This window comes from Temnothorax americanus, unplaced genomic scaffold (genome assembly GCF_048541705.1).
Source record: "Temnothorax americanus isolate GAGA-0224 unplaced genomic scaffold, ASM4854170v1 Scaffold27, whole genome shotgun sequence".
NCBI classification, from domain to species: domain Eukaryota; kingdom Metazoa; phylum Arthropoda; class Insecta; order Hymenoptera; family Formicidae; genus Temnothorax; species Temnothorax americanus.
The window spans coordinates 181,480-197,558 of record NW_027509411.1 but is presented as its reverse complement, the minus strand read 5'-3'; the positions used below and the strand labels follow the sequence as shown (position 1 = coordinate 197,558).

General features: G+C 34.6%; 2 protein-coding genes across 8 annotated transcripts in view; one reads left to right on the top strand and one right to left on the bottom strand.

Moving 5' to 3' along the window:
* Nucleotides 1-1,053: 1,053 nt before the first annotated feature.
* On the bottom strand, nucleotides 1,054-14,101 carry LOC143899410 (uncharacterized). The gene is made up of 6 exons (XM_077409703.1): nucleotides 12,410-14,101; nucleotides 8,160-8,303; nucleotides 5,799-5,938; nucleotides 4,448-4,796; nucleotides 3,041-3,146; nucleotides 1,054-1,638 (listed from the first exon to the last, which is right to left on the bottom strand). Exons 5-6 carry the CDS (start codon nucleotides 3,101-3,103, stop codon nucleotides 1,222-1,224), a joined length of 480 nt encoding a protein of 159 aa, XP_077265829.1. The 5' UTR covers nucleotides 3,104-3,146; nucleotides 4,448-4,796; nucleotides 5,799-5,938; nucleotides 8,160-8,303; nucleotides 12,410-14,101; the 3' UTR covers nucleotides 1,054-1,221.
* Slow (epidermal growth factor-like protein slowdown) overlaps nucleotides 9,740-16,079 on the top strand; it is a 23,475-nt gene continuing 17,135 nt past the window's right edge. For all 7 annotated transcript variants that reach the window (XR_013257480.1, XR_013257481.1, XM_077409699.1 and 4 more), the window contains exon 1: nucleotides 9,740-10,347. Coding sequence is in view for 5 of the 7 variants with exons in the window: in XM_077409699.1 (XP_077265825.1) it covers nucleotides 9,893-10,347 (455 nt within the window). In the remaining 2 variants the exon portion in view is untranslated. The remainder of the gene's footprint in view (nucleotides 10,348-16,079) is intronic.

The window sequence follows — 16,079 nt, the reverse complement described above, 5'->3', positions numbered from 1 at the left end:
TCTGTTCGACGACGCACACGTTCCATACGTTTGCTCATTCTGAAACCGCGGGCATTGTGCCGCTCAAATTGGCACATCTCTGATACGAAAGTTCTGCAGCATTTCATTGTTACTTGGGCTGTGCCAACGAGCGCTTTTCCGCGAAACATCGCTTGCGAGACAACTTAGGGAAAGACGTTTTTAGACGTTCCATCATTCCAATTGAATGAGTTAAAAAATTTAAATTTAAGTTAAACGTGCAAGCGAAAAGATATGTCTCAGTTAAAATTTGTTTGTTTAAACTTTTGTAGAATATAGAAACTAGATTACGTTAAAAACGCAACTTTTTTCCTAAAAGTAAAAAGGAAATATATAAATACATCAGTGCATGAAGTATTAATGTGTAAAAATTTTTTTTAATTACTAGAGTTTTTTAACTATTGATTCCTTAATATTAAGAAAAAATATATCTATATTGATTAAAATATCCGTAATTGAAAGGAAGCATCTGGAAAAACTGGGACACTCTGTATAAACGCAATAGGCGCCCTAAACGCAACCAGCTCTTATTGATTTGTGGTTGGTCGACAAAAGAGATGAACGCGGAATCCAAAACGTTAAGCGGCATGATGACCTCTTTATTACAAGGTCTTGCACTTTGTATATGCAAATTATGTCAAAGACGTAAAAACGGACGAAATAAGATTTTTTTATGGAGAGATTTCTTTGAATATCAAAGAAAATACATCTTGAATGAACATATTAAACAAGATATCGCAATTATTTACTTTCGCACGAAACATACATTTGCGTTATATAATTGCGTTATATTATTACATTTTGTGCAATAACAAAAATAGCGGATATAGTCAAACCAAGTTTTAGTGTTGATCTTAAACCTTGTGGAATATGTGCAACATGGTAATAATTAGCAATAATTCTACTATTCGATTCTTAAAAAGCGCGGAAAAATTACCATAATGCATATTTCTCTTTTGTATAGACAATATTTAAAAAGAATTTATATATATATATATATATATATATATATATAGCCTTTTTTTTATAAAAAAAATTTATGCCAAAAATAAGAATATAATTATGAAGCATTTATTTGAACGATTATTTCTTTTCAAAGAGTATGAAATTATGTCGACTACAACGACGACAATGACGATCACGGGATTTATACAGGGACAAAAACAGTAGCTGAGAGTTTGACAATTTTAACATGACATGACGTCAATGGCTTTCTTCGATGCTGCCGTTTGGAATGGCGGTCTTATTCGGGTATTTGCCATAAATTCTGCCGCTCCTGGTGACTCTGTAGTGGATCTGTGGTCCAGCTTGTATCATGGACATACTGCCGGACACGTGCGGACCGTCGCCGGTGCACAATCGCTTTGCTCGCCGCATGCCGGCAGCCTTATGCTTGTTTAGCTGGGCCAGGCTGTGTCTCTTCTGCTGCTTCAGCATCATCTTTTGATTGATTGCTAGACCGGCGGCGCGTCTCTTTAGCAATCTCAGCGGCGAGATGCCCAAAATCGCTCTGGTGATGCGACGTCGACAACGCCACAACAGAACAGCCGTCGCAAACCAGGCGAACCATGGACCGGCTCTGGGATCCGGGGTTGGCTCCCTCGACCAAAGAAAGAACATCTAAGGGCAAATAAGTAAATGTCAAAATTGTTTTGGAATAATCCAATATAATTTAAAAATACATTATCAAAATAGATTATTGTAAAGTGGTATTGCATCATTAATAACTTTTCCTTTGTTTTATTAAAATAATGAAAAAAATTAATTGATATTCAAAAAATTAATTAATTAACAAGCGTCTCATGATTTTTTACTAAAGTATTTTCTTTTTTGAGGAAATTAATTAGTCAAGTGGGACTTATTAAAGTCTAAAGACTTTAAAATCGCATCTCACTAATTAATTTCCTTAGGATAAATTCACAAAATTGAATTATATAACCACAACTCATGCCTAAATAGGAGATCATAATAAGTTTTCAATGATAAGATTAATAGTAATTTTAATAATTTTATAGTGATTAAAAACTATTATTTTTATTATTTAAAAACATTATATTAAAATAATTATTTAACGAATATAATTAACCAAACTCTAATAACAATTTGTTTCGACGTAAAACTGATCTTATCATGCTATTATTGATAAAAAAGTAAAGAATTGTTCTGCAACAACTAATGTTTATTTTGTATTACTTGCAATATGATATCGCACAATTATATAATGTAATAATCACTTTAAAAATAAAAACATTTTATATAAAAGGCTTTTCCGTAGCACATCATAGACCTGAAAAACGCGGTATAAATCTAGAGCAGAAGAGAGTGACGATCAACATGCGATGTCATATCATAAATTTGAAGTCAAAAGTTATTTTAAACCACAACGAAGTTCACGAATAGTTGAGTATATTATTAATTGTTACGATTTGATAATTGCTACAATGTGGATTCTAACTAACTCATTTACATTTTCATTTAAATCAAAGTATATTATAAAGTTTTATGCAATCACTTATTAATAATATCTTATATAATATCTTATAATGAAAAGAAAAATTGTCTGTGGATAAGTCGTTGATGAAATAATGTCGCGACATTTTGAAGTCGATAGGTGATTTGTGCGACTTCTTATTGACACTGGTTTCAAGATCGCACGAGAAACCATCGTGCGGCCGGACGATCGATCTCACGGCCATCGTAGCTTTTCAAGGTTGCGCACCTTGAGATCCACGTGTGGATCTCAGGTAATTCGCTTAGAGCCACTACGTCCCGAACACGTTCACTCGTGTTGGACAGCGTTTCGACTTTTATGGCTCCGCGACATCTCCGTCGTCGTCGTAACCTTCGCTCTCTCTCTCTCTCTCTCTCTCTCTCTCTCTCTCTCTCTCTCTCTCTCTCTCTCTCTCTCTCTCTCTCTCTCTCTCTCTCTCTCTCTCTTCTTTCCAACCGGAGTGACCCATTTGGCAGAGACCTCCGGGGTAAATTTCGCATTGACCGCACGTTTTTACTGTCAAGACTGTACCTTATAGATCCACTCGCTGGCGCTCTGCCTGAAATTGGGGGGTGGGTCGACTATCCGAAACATAGAATTGCCGTGAACGCTGATTCGCAAAAGATGGCGATAAAATCTGAAATCAATAAAAATAATATGATCTGCAAAATTAAATTGATTTTAAATTATCTTCAACTGATCACCGCATACTTTCTGTATTTCGACAGTTGAGGGATTCAGTTAAACTGTTAAAGTAAAAGAGCGCAAGAGAAACAAATTAGAATTAATGTCGCTCAGGAAGCAAATGTATAAGTATCGACAGGTAGATATTTATTCTAGAAGGAAGGAGAAAGAGAAATGAAACATTGGTAATACGTAAATCGATATACATCAATAATTTAACACAGTTATAATGCCGACTGTAGCGGCTCAATTAAATACAAAAGTAAAGATTCAATTCTTATCGAATACGAAACACGAGCCTTATACGAATGGAAGGGTGAGGGAAACATTTTTTGACGATAAAATAAATGGTACTGAAACATTTCGTGTGTTTCGATCAGTTCTGGAGCGGAAGAGCACAGAATTAGTAGAAGGTAGACGTGTATGTTGACATGTTACACATTTAAGCTGTACAGCAGAAAAATCCACAATGTCTGACGCAGCAGAAAAATCGATGAAAAAATTGCAAAGGTAAAGTCAAGTGCTGCCGAAGAAATATAGATATTCCGCTATATGATGTCAAGGTGAGTCATGCGTTTCCGCGAGACAGATAGGAAATACGATATTCTGCTTGCAAATACGTAACATAAATCTTATAAATTGTTCGTTAAAATATGCGGAGGTGGTTTATGTGAAGAGACATTTCGAGGAAGCGCTTACTGAACCGGAAGGACATGTGATCCGCGTTTATACGTTGCGCATGTAGTAGTGAATGTGCTTCTCTACTGTGAAATGTTTCTGCCATGTCATATGCAATTTTAACGAAAATATAAAGTGTTTCAATTTTTTCCCTTAATTTTAATTATTTTCTCTTCAAATAATTATGTAAAAAAAATTAAAAATTCATCAACTTATGTTTTTAAATATTTCTATTAAATTAAACAAACTAAAAAATAAGATTTTGTTGTTTATGTATCTATTTTTAAACTTTATTTCCAGAGTTTTAATAGCGTGTGTATAATCCGGAGAATAACGAGATATTTTGATATTTTTGTCAAAAATAAAATTTAATACTTCATATAATATGAAGAATCTAGAAAGGAGAAGTAGTTAATAATATAAATCTTATGTAATAAATATTTTATCTCTTTAAAATATATTTTAAAATGTGATAATAAGAAATACATATATGCAAATACTAGAAAATTCTTGATTATATATAATTGATTTAATGATAATTTAATCATGTGTCAATGATATACAGTTAACACGTACTTTGATGTCTACAATTAGTTTAAATCTTCCACCTGATGTATCTCTTCGATCTCCACCCCAAAGATTCGCATTCACTGCTGATGCAGTGACTCTCACGTACGTTCGTCGCGTCGTGATGACAGTCCGACGACGGGAACAGGATCGTCGCCAGTTATCAAAATGAATGAGGATGCCTGAACGACGATGAGCCTAACCAGGAAGCTGTCACCGATCCGACTTCGACGACTCTTGAATGATGGAGACTTTCCGTCACGATGATCTATCACATCTTTCGGTTTTGAGCTTTCCGTCGGTTTCCTTGGGGAAGAGATCGCGGCGAATTCGGTGATTTTGCTTACGCGGAAAAATTCTATCAAAAACACAAGTAAACAGGCTACAAAATGTTGTAAAATAACATATGAAGCGAAGCGGAAGAGCGCGAGAATTTAGACAAAGGATGGCGCCGCTCTTGGACGATTGTCTGACGTTAGCTAACAAGCGTGGCGATTAGTCGATCGTGACACGAGTGGAATATAGCGAAATTTCGTTTGTGTGTGTGAGGATTAAGCTTTTCACAATTATTAATGCGTAATGACTTATATCAATAATGTGATATAAACCACATATCCTATTTTTGCATAGAAACCTAAATACAGAATTCCGATGATGATATATAATTTCTCTTTTTAGAATAATTTAATCAATCGCACTAAACGATAAAAAAAATAAATACTGCAATGTAGATATTGTACAAAAAATTTAGATTACAAAAAATAAATAATTTATGTTTTTTTTTTAATTAAAACTATTTTTTTCGATAAACGTATTCGTTTGCAAAATACATGAGTAAAAACCATAATGTCTTATAAAATTCCTTTACAGATTATAAAGAGTGCGTTTCACTTAACGCTCGCGAGTATCATTTTGTCCTTGTTTAATATTTGATAAACAGTACAAAGATGAAATAATTCCACGAGCGTTGCGAGCGTTAAGTGCAACGCACCCAAAGTAGCTCTTATAACGTAATTAATAACATTTACAAACCACATGGATTAATATCAGTTTCTTCAATTCTATATACTTCTTTCATTTCTCAAAAGTTTCTTTCTGCGTTAAATATGATATGGATTTTAAGGTACAAGTAAAATATACACATTTAAAAAATTGAATAAGATAGATTATATATTACTTAAAAGTGGCATTAAAGGAATTAAAAATGGCACTAAAGGATTTACGGTTTATTTTACAATTGAATTAAATTATTTAAGTATATTAAGTAAAAATGCTCACATAAAAATTTTCTTGTCTTACATACTTTGCAGTGAACATTTATATCCTTTGTCTTTGCATTATCCCTATCACTTGAGCGTACCGAGGAAAGTTATTCCTTCGTCAAATTGAGGCTCCACCTACGCAGGCCTTGCCACCCTTTTGTCGTCCTTCTGCTCTCCCGTCTCCCGTGACGTCACTGGATCGTGTCAGTAGGTCAAAACCTGGATACGTGACCTGAGTCTGATGTATGTGTTCGTGTTTGCGTCATGTATCGGGTGTAAAGAAATTAAAAAGTATTAGAAACTGCATATTGAAACATCACATTGTGTCAGTATCATATATCAGGAAAATGATTGATGTCGCCTTGACAAATAGCGAACAATATTGAAATATGCCGTATTGAGCAGTATTCGTGCACCTCAAAACATAGTTAATTCTAATTAATCTGTACTTTACTCTTCCGTTCACAATTATGGAGCGCATAAAATGCAATAAATTGCAAATATCTTTAAACATTATGATAAATAAAATATCAATGTGATGTATATTAGATACTAATTATATTTATTTATATGTAAAAATAAAGCAATTTATTACATTTCACGTTCAATATAAGTGGTGTTTGATTAACTCCTTCGATAGTTTGCTTTCGCGACGGAAGCTGCGCTTTGTTACTAATCGATCATCTATTATTGACATACGTGCCTCGAGATATAAAGATTATGATTCGCGAAATTATTCCTTGTTAAATTTGCATTCGAAGATTGCATCGATATAACTGGTAACGTAAAATAATTGCAGAACATTATAAATATGATAGAAAGAGATTTATAGAAAATTAATTCCACAAACCAATTCCACATAGATAACAACTATATAGAAAACAAACTATAAATTTTAATTTTGATTTTTTATCAAGACAAAAAGAAATAAAGAAAAGTTATTAGAGTTTTTTTATTTTATTGCAATTTTATAACGATTGTTCTAAGCTCATATTCTTGTCATTGGTAAATTTATTAGACTGAAATGGGAATATATTGTATATATACAGTTTTTCATTAATCTTCCATAACACAACAGCACACAAGCACGAGCAATAACTTATTGTTACATGATTAAATCTCTTATTGTCATATAATCAATCAGTTTATTGTCTTTCATATCAACTTTCATATCAATATTATCACATAAGCTTCGATTTATTATTATATTATCACATCAACTTACTAATCATATGGTTAATTCCCGGGTATGTTTTGAAGTTTTCTCTCAAGACAAGATTTATGATGTTGTTGTGATTTTAGCAATTTACAATAATATTATTTCTCTCTACAGAGTGAAATTTTCTGTACTTTATGAAAGATATTGCTGAGATGCGCGCGCTTATTCATTTCAGCAGAGTGCTTTTCTTATAAACATACCTAATAATCCAATCGCAAAGACGAAAATAACAGAAAGCTGGAATAATAAATTTCAACGATGCAGATCTCTTGAAGATCTTTTACAATAAAAAATCTCAATTAAGTAAATTTTAAAAATTAATCCATAAAACTAGTATTTGTGATCAAATTCCAACTAATTTTTAGATAACGATCATGTGGAGATTCAGTCGTAACTTGGGAGTGCAGCCTAAAGCAAATTATGGAAATAACTAATCGTTTACCAACATCGTGATTACTTGCGCGCATTTCGATGAGCCTGCAATTGATTGTGAGGACGAACCGGTTGGACTGCCGACAAATTATCGGCAAAATAAAGCGGGTGAACGATAATTAATGAGAGAACGTCTACGATATCTCGATAACGAGGCTTATCATACGCACCGAGAAAAGAACAACGTATACGCATGAAAAGAAAGATACTTTTGCGATCGCCGTGAGCTCGATTAACATTCCTACAGTGTCGGCAGTGTCGGCAGCATTAATCATAAACATTTCATTCGAGTTCACCGGCACTGTCTGAATGAAACATTACTTTGGCTTTATCGTGTCCTTCGCATTTAAATCATCACATACTACATTCATGACTCTTAAATAGAAAGTATAACAAAACACAAAAAATTCAAAGAATACATAATCGCAATTTATAATACTGATTCAAGTATCAAATTCTTTTCTCGCTTTCTTCTAAAATTTACGTTTTTATTCTGAAATATGTTTCCTTTTTTAGACAGTTTTTGCTTTTATTTCATCATAGTTATATGATAAAGTTATTCGAGAAATCATGAGTGGATAGGAAGGGTATATCGTGTTTGCGAGAACGAACGTCACGGTATGTTATTCTGCTACATTGATTTATCTCGGTCGCGATGTGCTTTTAAGCTTTGTGGTTCATGCTCTCCTAATGGGCAATAACGTGACGATGATCCGTGCATTTATTCCAATCCTTTCGGTTCGTCCTCAGTAAGTAACGAGCAAAAAGGTAACAAAGACCTTGCATTTCCAGCCACTGCACTACTGACCTTGGTCTCAAGTAACATCGTGGCGTTACTTGAAGTGATTCGAGAATGGCACAGAGGGACTTCTAATGCGCGTAACTTCCAGCTTCACAGCATTGCAAAATCGACCGCTGTTCTGGTGCAATTCGTCCGACGCTGCTGGTTTTGCTTTAAAAGAACCAAGCGTTTCAACATAATCTTTGCGTAATCTTCTACTCTTCAATATACAGCTGATGATTGTTAGAAAACAAAGAAACGTCGTTGTTCATTTTATAGATTCTGTTACTCTATAATATATATTTCTATGTATAATTTTAAATTAATAATTTTTTAATCAGAATTTTATAAAAATGAAGAATTTAGTAATTGTAAGAATTGTAAAAGCTATGTTATTTAGTTATTGATGATTGAAAAGATAGAAACGCAAAAATGTTTTTCTTAAAGAATATCTTCTTATATCTACATATATTAATATTTATTATGTTGTCTCTATGCAGATATTAGTTTGTTAATATTTAGTCTTTTATTTTATTTTATGGTTTTGCGGTTTACTTTCTTTCATATTAATGAGGCCGCATATAACATAGGTCATGGGTGATACAAAGGCTGGCAACGTAGATTATGCATAGCGCATTGATCATTATATCAACGATATTGTGGTTTCTGGTTATGACTAATTGTTGTATATCGCATTGCATTTAATTATTTCCAAGCTACTCATATGTTGAATGTTGTTGTTCTAGCTACATCATTAAATATGATACTAATCTAAAAAGTATTTTTGCTCATACTGTTATGTATTTCATATTTTATTTTAATAAACGTTTTATTTTTAATTTATTAGCCTATTTTCTGATTTTGCACTTTAATTCTTTCATAATATTTTTCTGTTGTGGTTCTCCTTTGTAGTTTTATTAAATAAAAACTTTACTTATTAACGTGTTAAACATAATGTCTCAAATCGGGAGATATGGCGTCTTGAAGATTGTAGAATTTTATAATTACTGATTTTTAAATACAAGATTCTTAAGTATCGTGGAACGATATAACCGATATCTTTCCTTCTTTTTCAAAGAATGTGTCGTGCAACTAAAAGACCATAGCGTTCATGCGTTTACCTCATCCCCGTTAATCATCGCAGACTTTGTTCCGGCAATAGTGGAATTTGCAAGCCGCATGTGAGTCATATACGACCCATATCCGTTTTTGAATCGCGATATCTTCGCAGCCGGCGCGAGAGCTTTGTTCAGAATAGTGTTATCGCTCGTAAAGATAGCAACTACGAGAGGAACGCGGCTCTTTCCGTGCACAGGCCGTCGCGGAAGGATACGTAGGTGGTTAACGAAGAACTTGGTGGGGTACCAGGAGAACAGACAGCCGCTACAGCATGAGAATGGAAAGGAGAAAGGGAGAAAAGAGAATCCGGGCAGACCGGGCCACAAGCGAATGCGGTGAGTAAATGTGGCAACGGGAAAAAGAGAGAAACACCAGGGAGAAGGAACGAGACGGAGAAAAAGAGATTCATGGTGGGGTTGGTGCAGCTGAAGCACGTGGGCCCTGCTTCGTACGTCTGGTTGGGTAGTGCTCTCCAGTAGTGCCTCTCAGCTGCCCGTGGAGGATCTCACATCCGGATATCCGTCGAGCCTGTCGCGAACTTGACGCGTCCACCGCGGCCGTTGAGGATGTGACGGCTCGTACAGTTGTTGGTATTATACAGGACATCGCGCAGTCGTTATAAGTTTTTTAATAGCCGAACGATGACCCTGAAGATACTGCTGGCGAGCTTGCTTATCGCGGCCACAACGAGCTCCGTTCTACCGTCGTTGGAGGATCATCATGGGATACCCTCGCGCAGCCACAGAATTGTTTGGCCACTTTGGTATCGCGACAGACTGCCCCACGCTAGGCACGATCGCCTTGATGACAAACTCGTCGTCCGAGAGACAACTACTACCGCGAGAAGCACATTGACGCCACGGCCACAGGTTTCCACGACGAGATCACCGCAACAGATAAATTCGGCATCGGGGCAACGGATGCTGGAACAAAAGTTCAATGGTGCCGTGGCGATGGTGGAGAACGGTGGTACCAGGGCGATAGCGTACGCGGGTTATCATAGCAATCATCGTCAGCATCAGCCAAGAGAGATAGGCGCGCAAGGCTTTCCGCCGATTACTACAACCGTCCCTACGTACGCCAGACATCATTCGGGGTGAGTATGAGATAAACTTCCGACTTGGAATACATGATTGAAAATTTATGGAAATGTGGTATAAGATAATCAATCTTTATGTTAATGAACACGGAATTCAGAACCTCCTCCGATGTTCTCAAATAGTTTCATTCGAAGTTAGACTTATTAGTCTAATTCGGTCAGACTGAATTTAAAATATGATAGAATGTTAGGCATTACGTAGAATAAGTTCATCACAAGAATTTTAGATTTAGATATTGTTTAAGTCGCATTTTTTGTGAGAAATAAAGGTCATGCGTCATTGCAGACAGAGAACTTCTGTTGTAAATAAAATAGAGTTTGTAAAGCAAGTAGAGAAAATTATAAAAATATTCATATGAGACATATAAAAAGTATTTATATACTAAAATTAAATCGATACAGATTGAGCAGATACTCTTTATACGAAAGAATCAAATGTTTCTGTAGACAACTTGCATTTATATTTTATAAGTTAATTAAAGAAGTAAGTAAAATAATAATATAAAAAATATCTTTATGTATATTTATAACAAACGTGTGTTTTCAAAAAGATTTAATTCAATTTTAATCAAGGCGATATAGATTGCTTCAATCAAGAATGTTATTTTGCTAGTCCTTTTATCAAAAAATTAACGAAAGCACTGATATGCGGAGGCAAGATTCATCCATAGAAATAGATGATGTGATACTCGCATATCCGCGAGGGTCGAATAATTCAAACTCGCGAAGTACATCCAGGCGCGATTACTCGTCGCGTCACGGGAGGCATGTAGTGAATGAACCGCGACGCGTAAATATACGGATGCCGCTAACGTGTGTCGCTGAATTACTATATTTACGAGGAATGAGCGACGCACCGCGTCCGCGCGATGATGTACGATCGAGCGCGATGGTCGACGGAATAAGGCCGGCGCGGACGCGTCGTCGTTCAAAGACGAGCCGCGAGCCGTTTAATTAATCGATCAATTAATTATCTCGCACGTACCGCGTTCCTCTGTTGCGTACAATTATTGGGATTGTCAGTGCACGACGGCGGATTTCTTTGCGCGCATGCAACGGCTCTCAACACATGTGTGGACACGTGGATTAAAAGTATTCAGATAAATGGTTTAGAGTTTCAAGCTCTCTGTAATCCGAGCTTGAAACCCTAAAGGGTTAATTAATCTGATTGATCCAACGCGATCGTAAAACTTGACTTTTGCAAAATTTTCTGCGCAAGTATATATATGTACGTACCTTTAAAAATATGTAACTTTAAAAATCTCTGAAACAGTCTTTGTAATTAGGAAAGTTTTGTTTTAGCTAACTACAATAAATACAATGTATTATTAAAGTTTAACAAAGAAATTCAGAATTTTTATAAGATATATATATTTATTGACTCCCCTCAGGGTTGCAAGGCGTTTTGTAGGGACGTTCCCAACCCTTTACAAATGTATTCAGAATTTTTATAATTTTCAAGATTTAATTAATATCTACCGTTACCACAAATTTGATTGATTTAACAATTATGCACAATTACTGGCAATTATGTATATAATTACCAATAATTTTTAATAAATTTAATTTTATTAAATTTTGTTAAATTTATTAAATTTTGATTACTTTTATTTATCATATTCATTGGTAATTATGAATAATCTCTAGTATCCAATTGGTAAAGATAATGCAAATTAGTATTTTTTTAGTGATTATGTATAATTGTCGGTAAAGATAATTATTCTGATGAAATTTATCACATTAACTATCTATATATATTAATATAAATAACTCAAATCAATTTCTATAAAAAAAGTAACTAATTAATAATAAATGTTTATTATGACATTATGAGGGCATCAATTTCACTTATTTACACAAAGACTAATAAACTACTTTTTAATAATATTATTTGCATTAATTAAAATTATTTATTGGAAGAAAAATATACAAGTTTATTAAAAAAATTGTTGTTAATCAATTTGTACACTAATAATATTGAACGAAATTGATCAGTGAAAGATAGATGTGCAATGGCATTTTCCTGGAACAAAGCAGCATTAGATATTTTCATTCTCACCTTACAATCCCGTCTTGGGTTTCTCGAAGCGATCATTAAGGGGAAATCACCATACCGCGTAACTTTTATCACCTCCTGACAGCCACGAGATCATTCCGCTTCCCAGCGTGAATCGATGATTGCCCGTCAGAAAGCCTTGCGGGCGTTCACGCCAGGCGTAGCTAAAAGCGCTCGTGGCAATATAAACACCGGGGAAAGAACAAGCCGGTGTCTGTATCAGTCAATATTATTGCACAGTGATTTCATCACACGTATTTTGCCGCTCTTCGTCTTTTGTCACGAACTGTTTATTGTCGTAATTATATACATACACATATATACTTTGGTATACATGTTAAATGAAAGTAAGTAGAATAAATATTGGCCGATCCAGCTCCATATTTACGATACAATAACAATTACACTCTTTTCAATTTTAAACTGTAGTATAATATTATTCGTAAGACTGATATTTATATAAAAAATTAAAAAAAATAGATTATAATTATTAAATAATAATTATTATTATTAGCTCTGATATTTATTATCTCACATTATCTTTCCGATTAGTTCGTAAACGAGATCCTTTTAATACACATAATATTTCTACATTGTGAAATTATAAATTCTGTTCGAATTAAATGGATTTATATTCGCAAGCACGTATGTGCAAATACACATGTAGAATATTTAGTTACCATTTAGTCTAGAATGCAATAATTCGATGTTCGTCTATCTTGCGAGTCGTGCGATCGGGTTGCCCAGATGCGTGCCTCAGGCTAAAAAATCTTGTAAACCTGTCCAAGGATAACAGTGTGTGTGCACCTCTCTCTCTCTCTCCCTCTCTCTTTCTCTTTCTTTCTCTCCGTATCATCATGCACACGCGGTCAAACTCGCGTGCACCTCGCGCGGAGGATTTCTTAACACGATGCGGCTGATGCGATGCGCCGAATCGTGTCATCGATTTAAATCCATTGGTGCGACAATCATAACACTTAAAATGCGATCTATCGATTTAAAGTCATCGGAAAAATTTGGAGGTAATGTGATATTAGCATGCAATGCGCCACCTCGCAATTTTGATATTCATCAGGATTTATTTTGTCGACGACATATACAAACGACATATATAAATCTTTATAGAAAAATTTAAAAAATCGAATGATATTAATGCATTTTAAATGCGTTAATAATGCAGATTAATTTTTGTTGGAACTGTATAAGACGATAGTTCAGACTTTAAAACTGTTTAACGCATTTATGAAACGGACACGATACGATTATTGCGCTGCACCACGTTTCTCTTCGTAATTAATGGCCATTGTTGCACATACATATTGTTCGAGACATATGCAAGGAGGTATGGATTCTCTCGTTACCGCCGGCCACCTTCTCTCTCTCGATCATTTATGTTGCTTCGTTTGCGACACCGAGTGATCGATGAGCATCGAACGAAAGAAACGCGAATAATGAATATTCAAGCCGTTCCGAGTACTCCAGATAACCATCCTGCAATGTCATTCTTAGGCACGTTTCGCTGCCCAGCATTGCCATTGCTTATCGCTGTAGAACTCAACATCGATGGCTGATCGATGAGCAACGAGGTCATAAAGAGACAGGTGTCATTCGTCGATGTAATGTGTTCTCGAGAACTATAAACGCACGTCTCCCATCATCCCCGTCGGAAAAGTTAGCAGCCATTTCTTGATACCATATGTGAAGCTATCGTATCGCGGCTTAACTAAACCAAATAAGTACAGCAGATACGATATTCTTATCTTCATACCTATGGACCTGTTTATACAATAGAAATTATTATGATATAAAATATATCTGCATTACATTATATTACATTACATACATTTAACTTTGTAGATAATTTCTTTGATTAGAACAATTGTACGATAAATGTAAAGCTTTTATATATTATACATATATCCTTGGTATTTTATATATATATATATATATATATATATATATATATATAAGGTAGTCGTCTCGTCAGGGCATGTATTAGATAAAGTTTTCGATTTTGGATTTTATATCAAATTATATGATCAGCTTTGCAGTCGATTTTTCCTGTGGCTCCTTACCGACTATTTACTCTAGAAAATCGATCTCGAAAATCACAAATTTTGAATTACTTCATACAGACGGCCAGAAAAAGAAGGCTCTATCACGGTTTCAATCACATATTTTTCGCATTTTTCGATTAGATGAAGTGAGAAAAAACATTGCTTTTTGTACATTAGATTTCGAAGAATCCGATGCAACCATAAAATATATAGTTTACCGGAGATTTCGCTGCTAATTTTTTAGTTTATTTTAGTGAAAATGCGGTAATCGAGCAGACATTTTTTGGTCGAGGTAAGGTTGGGAAGACTTGGCAAGCCGCTGGCTAATCACTGTAGTTGCAGGTTATGAGGCTCGTCTTTCTTAGCCGAATTGGATAGTAATTGACACCCCTGTCATGCGTTTTGAAACCCTTTCTCAGTAATTGTCAAAATTCAATCGAAAAGGAGATGTAACCTCACTTGTAACCTTTCTCGACGACTCGCATGATCAGCTGATCAAAACGGAGTCAAATGAGAAAAATCACATAATTTGGAAAAAGTAACATACTTTGGCACGTATGAAATTTTACACCATAATTCATAAAATTATTTTTCCCTTAGCAAAAATTGCCTGAAATATATTTCTGAACGTGAAAACCTACAAACAGTCACATGACTAGCACGTAGCGAGACGCCTAATACCTTAATACCTTCAACTATATATATTTTCGATTTATTCAATTTTTTTAATTTCTCATTATCTTTAACTAATAAATTACAAAATGTAGATTTTGTTTTTATTATGTATGTATGGCTATCAATAATTTGTCAAATAAATGTCAGTATCATTATTGTTGTATTAAAAATGAAGGTAAATAAGAACGTAAAAATCTATCGTGCACTATTCAATAAGTAAAACTCATTTCTTCTCGCAAAATAATATTTTTGCTAGAAAAATGTATTGTACAATGTATTTTCAAAAAGCTCGTCAGACGGATTTAAATAAAGCGTTGAAACTCAAATATTATCAAAGTTATAAAGCATTTTTTGTTTTATTTAATTTTTGTTTTATATGGAAAAAAAACATTTAAATATTCATGGTTCTTGAGTCAAATATTCCAGTTAAAATATTCATGGATGTAAATTTATCGCAAATGATGTAGCGCGTGAAAACTCTTCCTGCACCGTTCTTTGTCGTCCCAAGGTAAAGAGCTCGTTAAACTAATACGCGAAGCAAATTTCGCAACTCACTCAGATGATGCTTCACTTTTCATCGTGCACAAGCTGCGTCTCACTAATCGTTCAAATTAAATGATTAATTAGCGAATCCGTTTACATCTGAACGATGCAGTTAATTATTTGCATCTCTTCATCAGTTGGTTTGCTTTCTCTCTTTGAAACGCGGACTTCTATTATTTTACACGCGAGAAGCAAGGAGAAGCAAAATGCGCGGGTGGTATGTACATTCGCGAAAATGATTCATTTTAATGCGCAAACATTGCCGCACCAGCAAGTGCGCAAACGTTGCTCAAACGACATTTATGAAACATTTCTGATAAAGTAATATTGAATCTCGCCGGAATCCATAAATGTTTCATCATGTAAATATCCCTTCGAAATCCCACCCACAGAATAAC

What these genes read in the sequence shown, in the direction of transcription:
- LOC143899410 (XM_077409703.1), bottom strand. Translation starts at nt 3,103, where the DNA reads ATGTTTCGGATAGTCGACCCACCCCCCAATTTCAGGCAGAGCGCCAGC. An exon ending in CCAGCGAGTGGATCTATAAG is followed by an intron (nt 1,639 to 3,040) that starts GTACAGTCTTGA and finishes ATTTGCCCTTAG; the next exon opens with ATGTTCTTTCTTTGGTCGAG.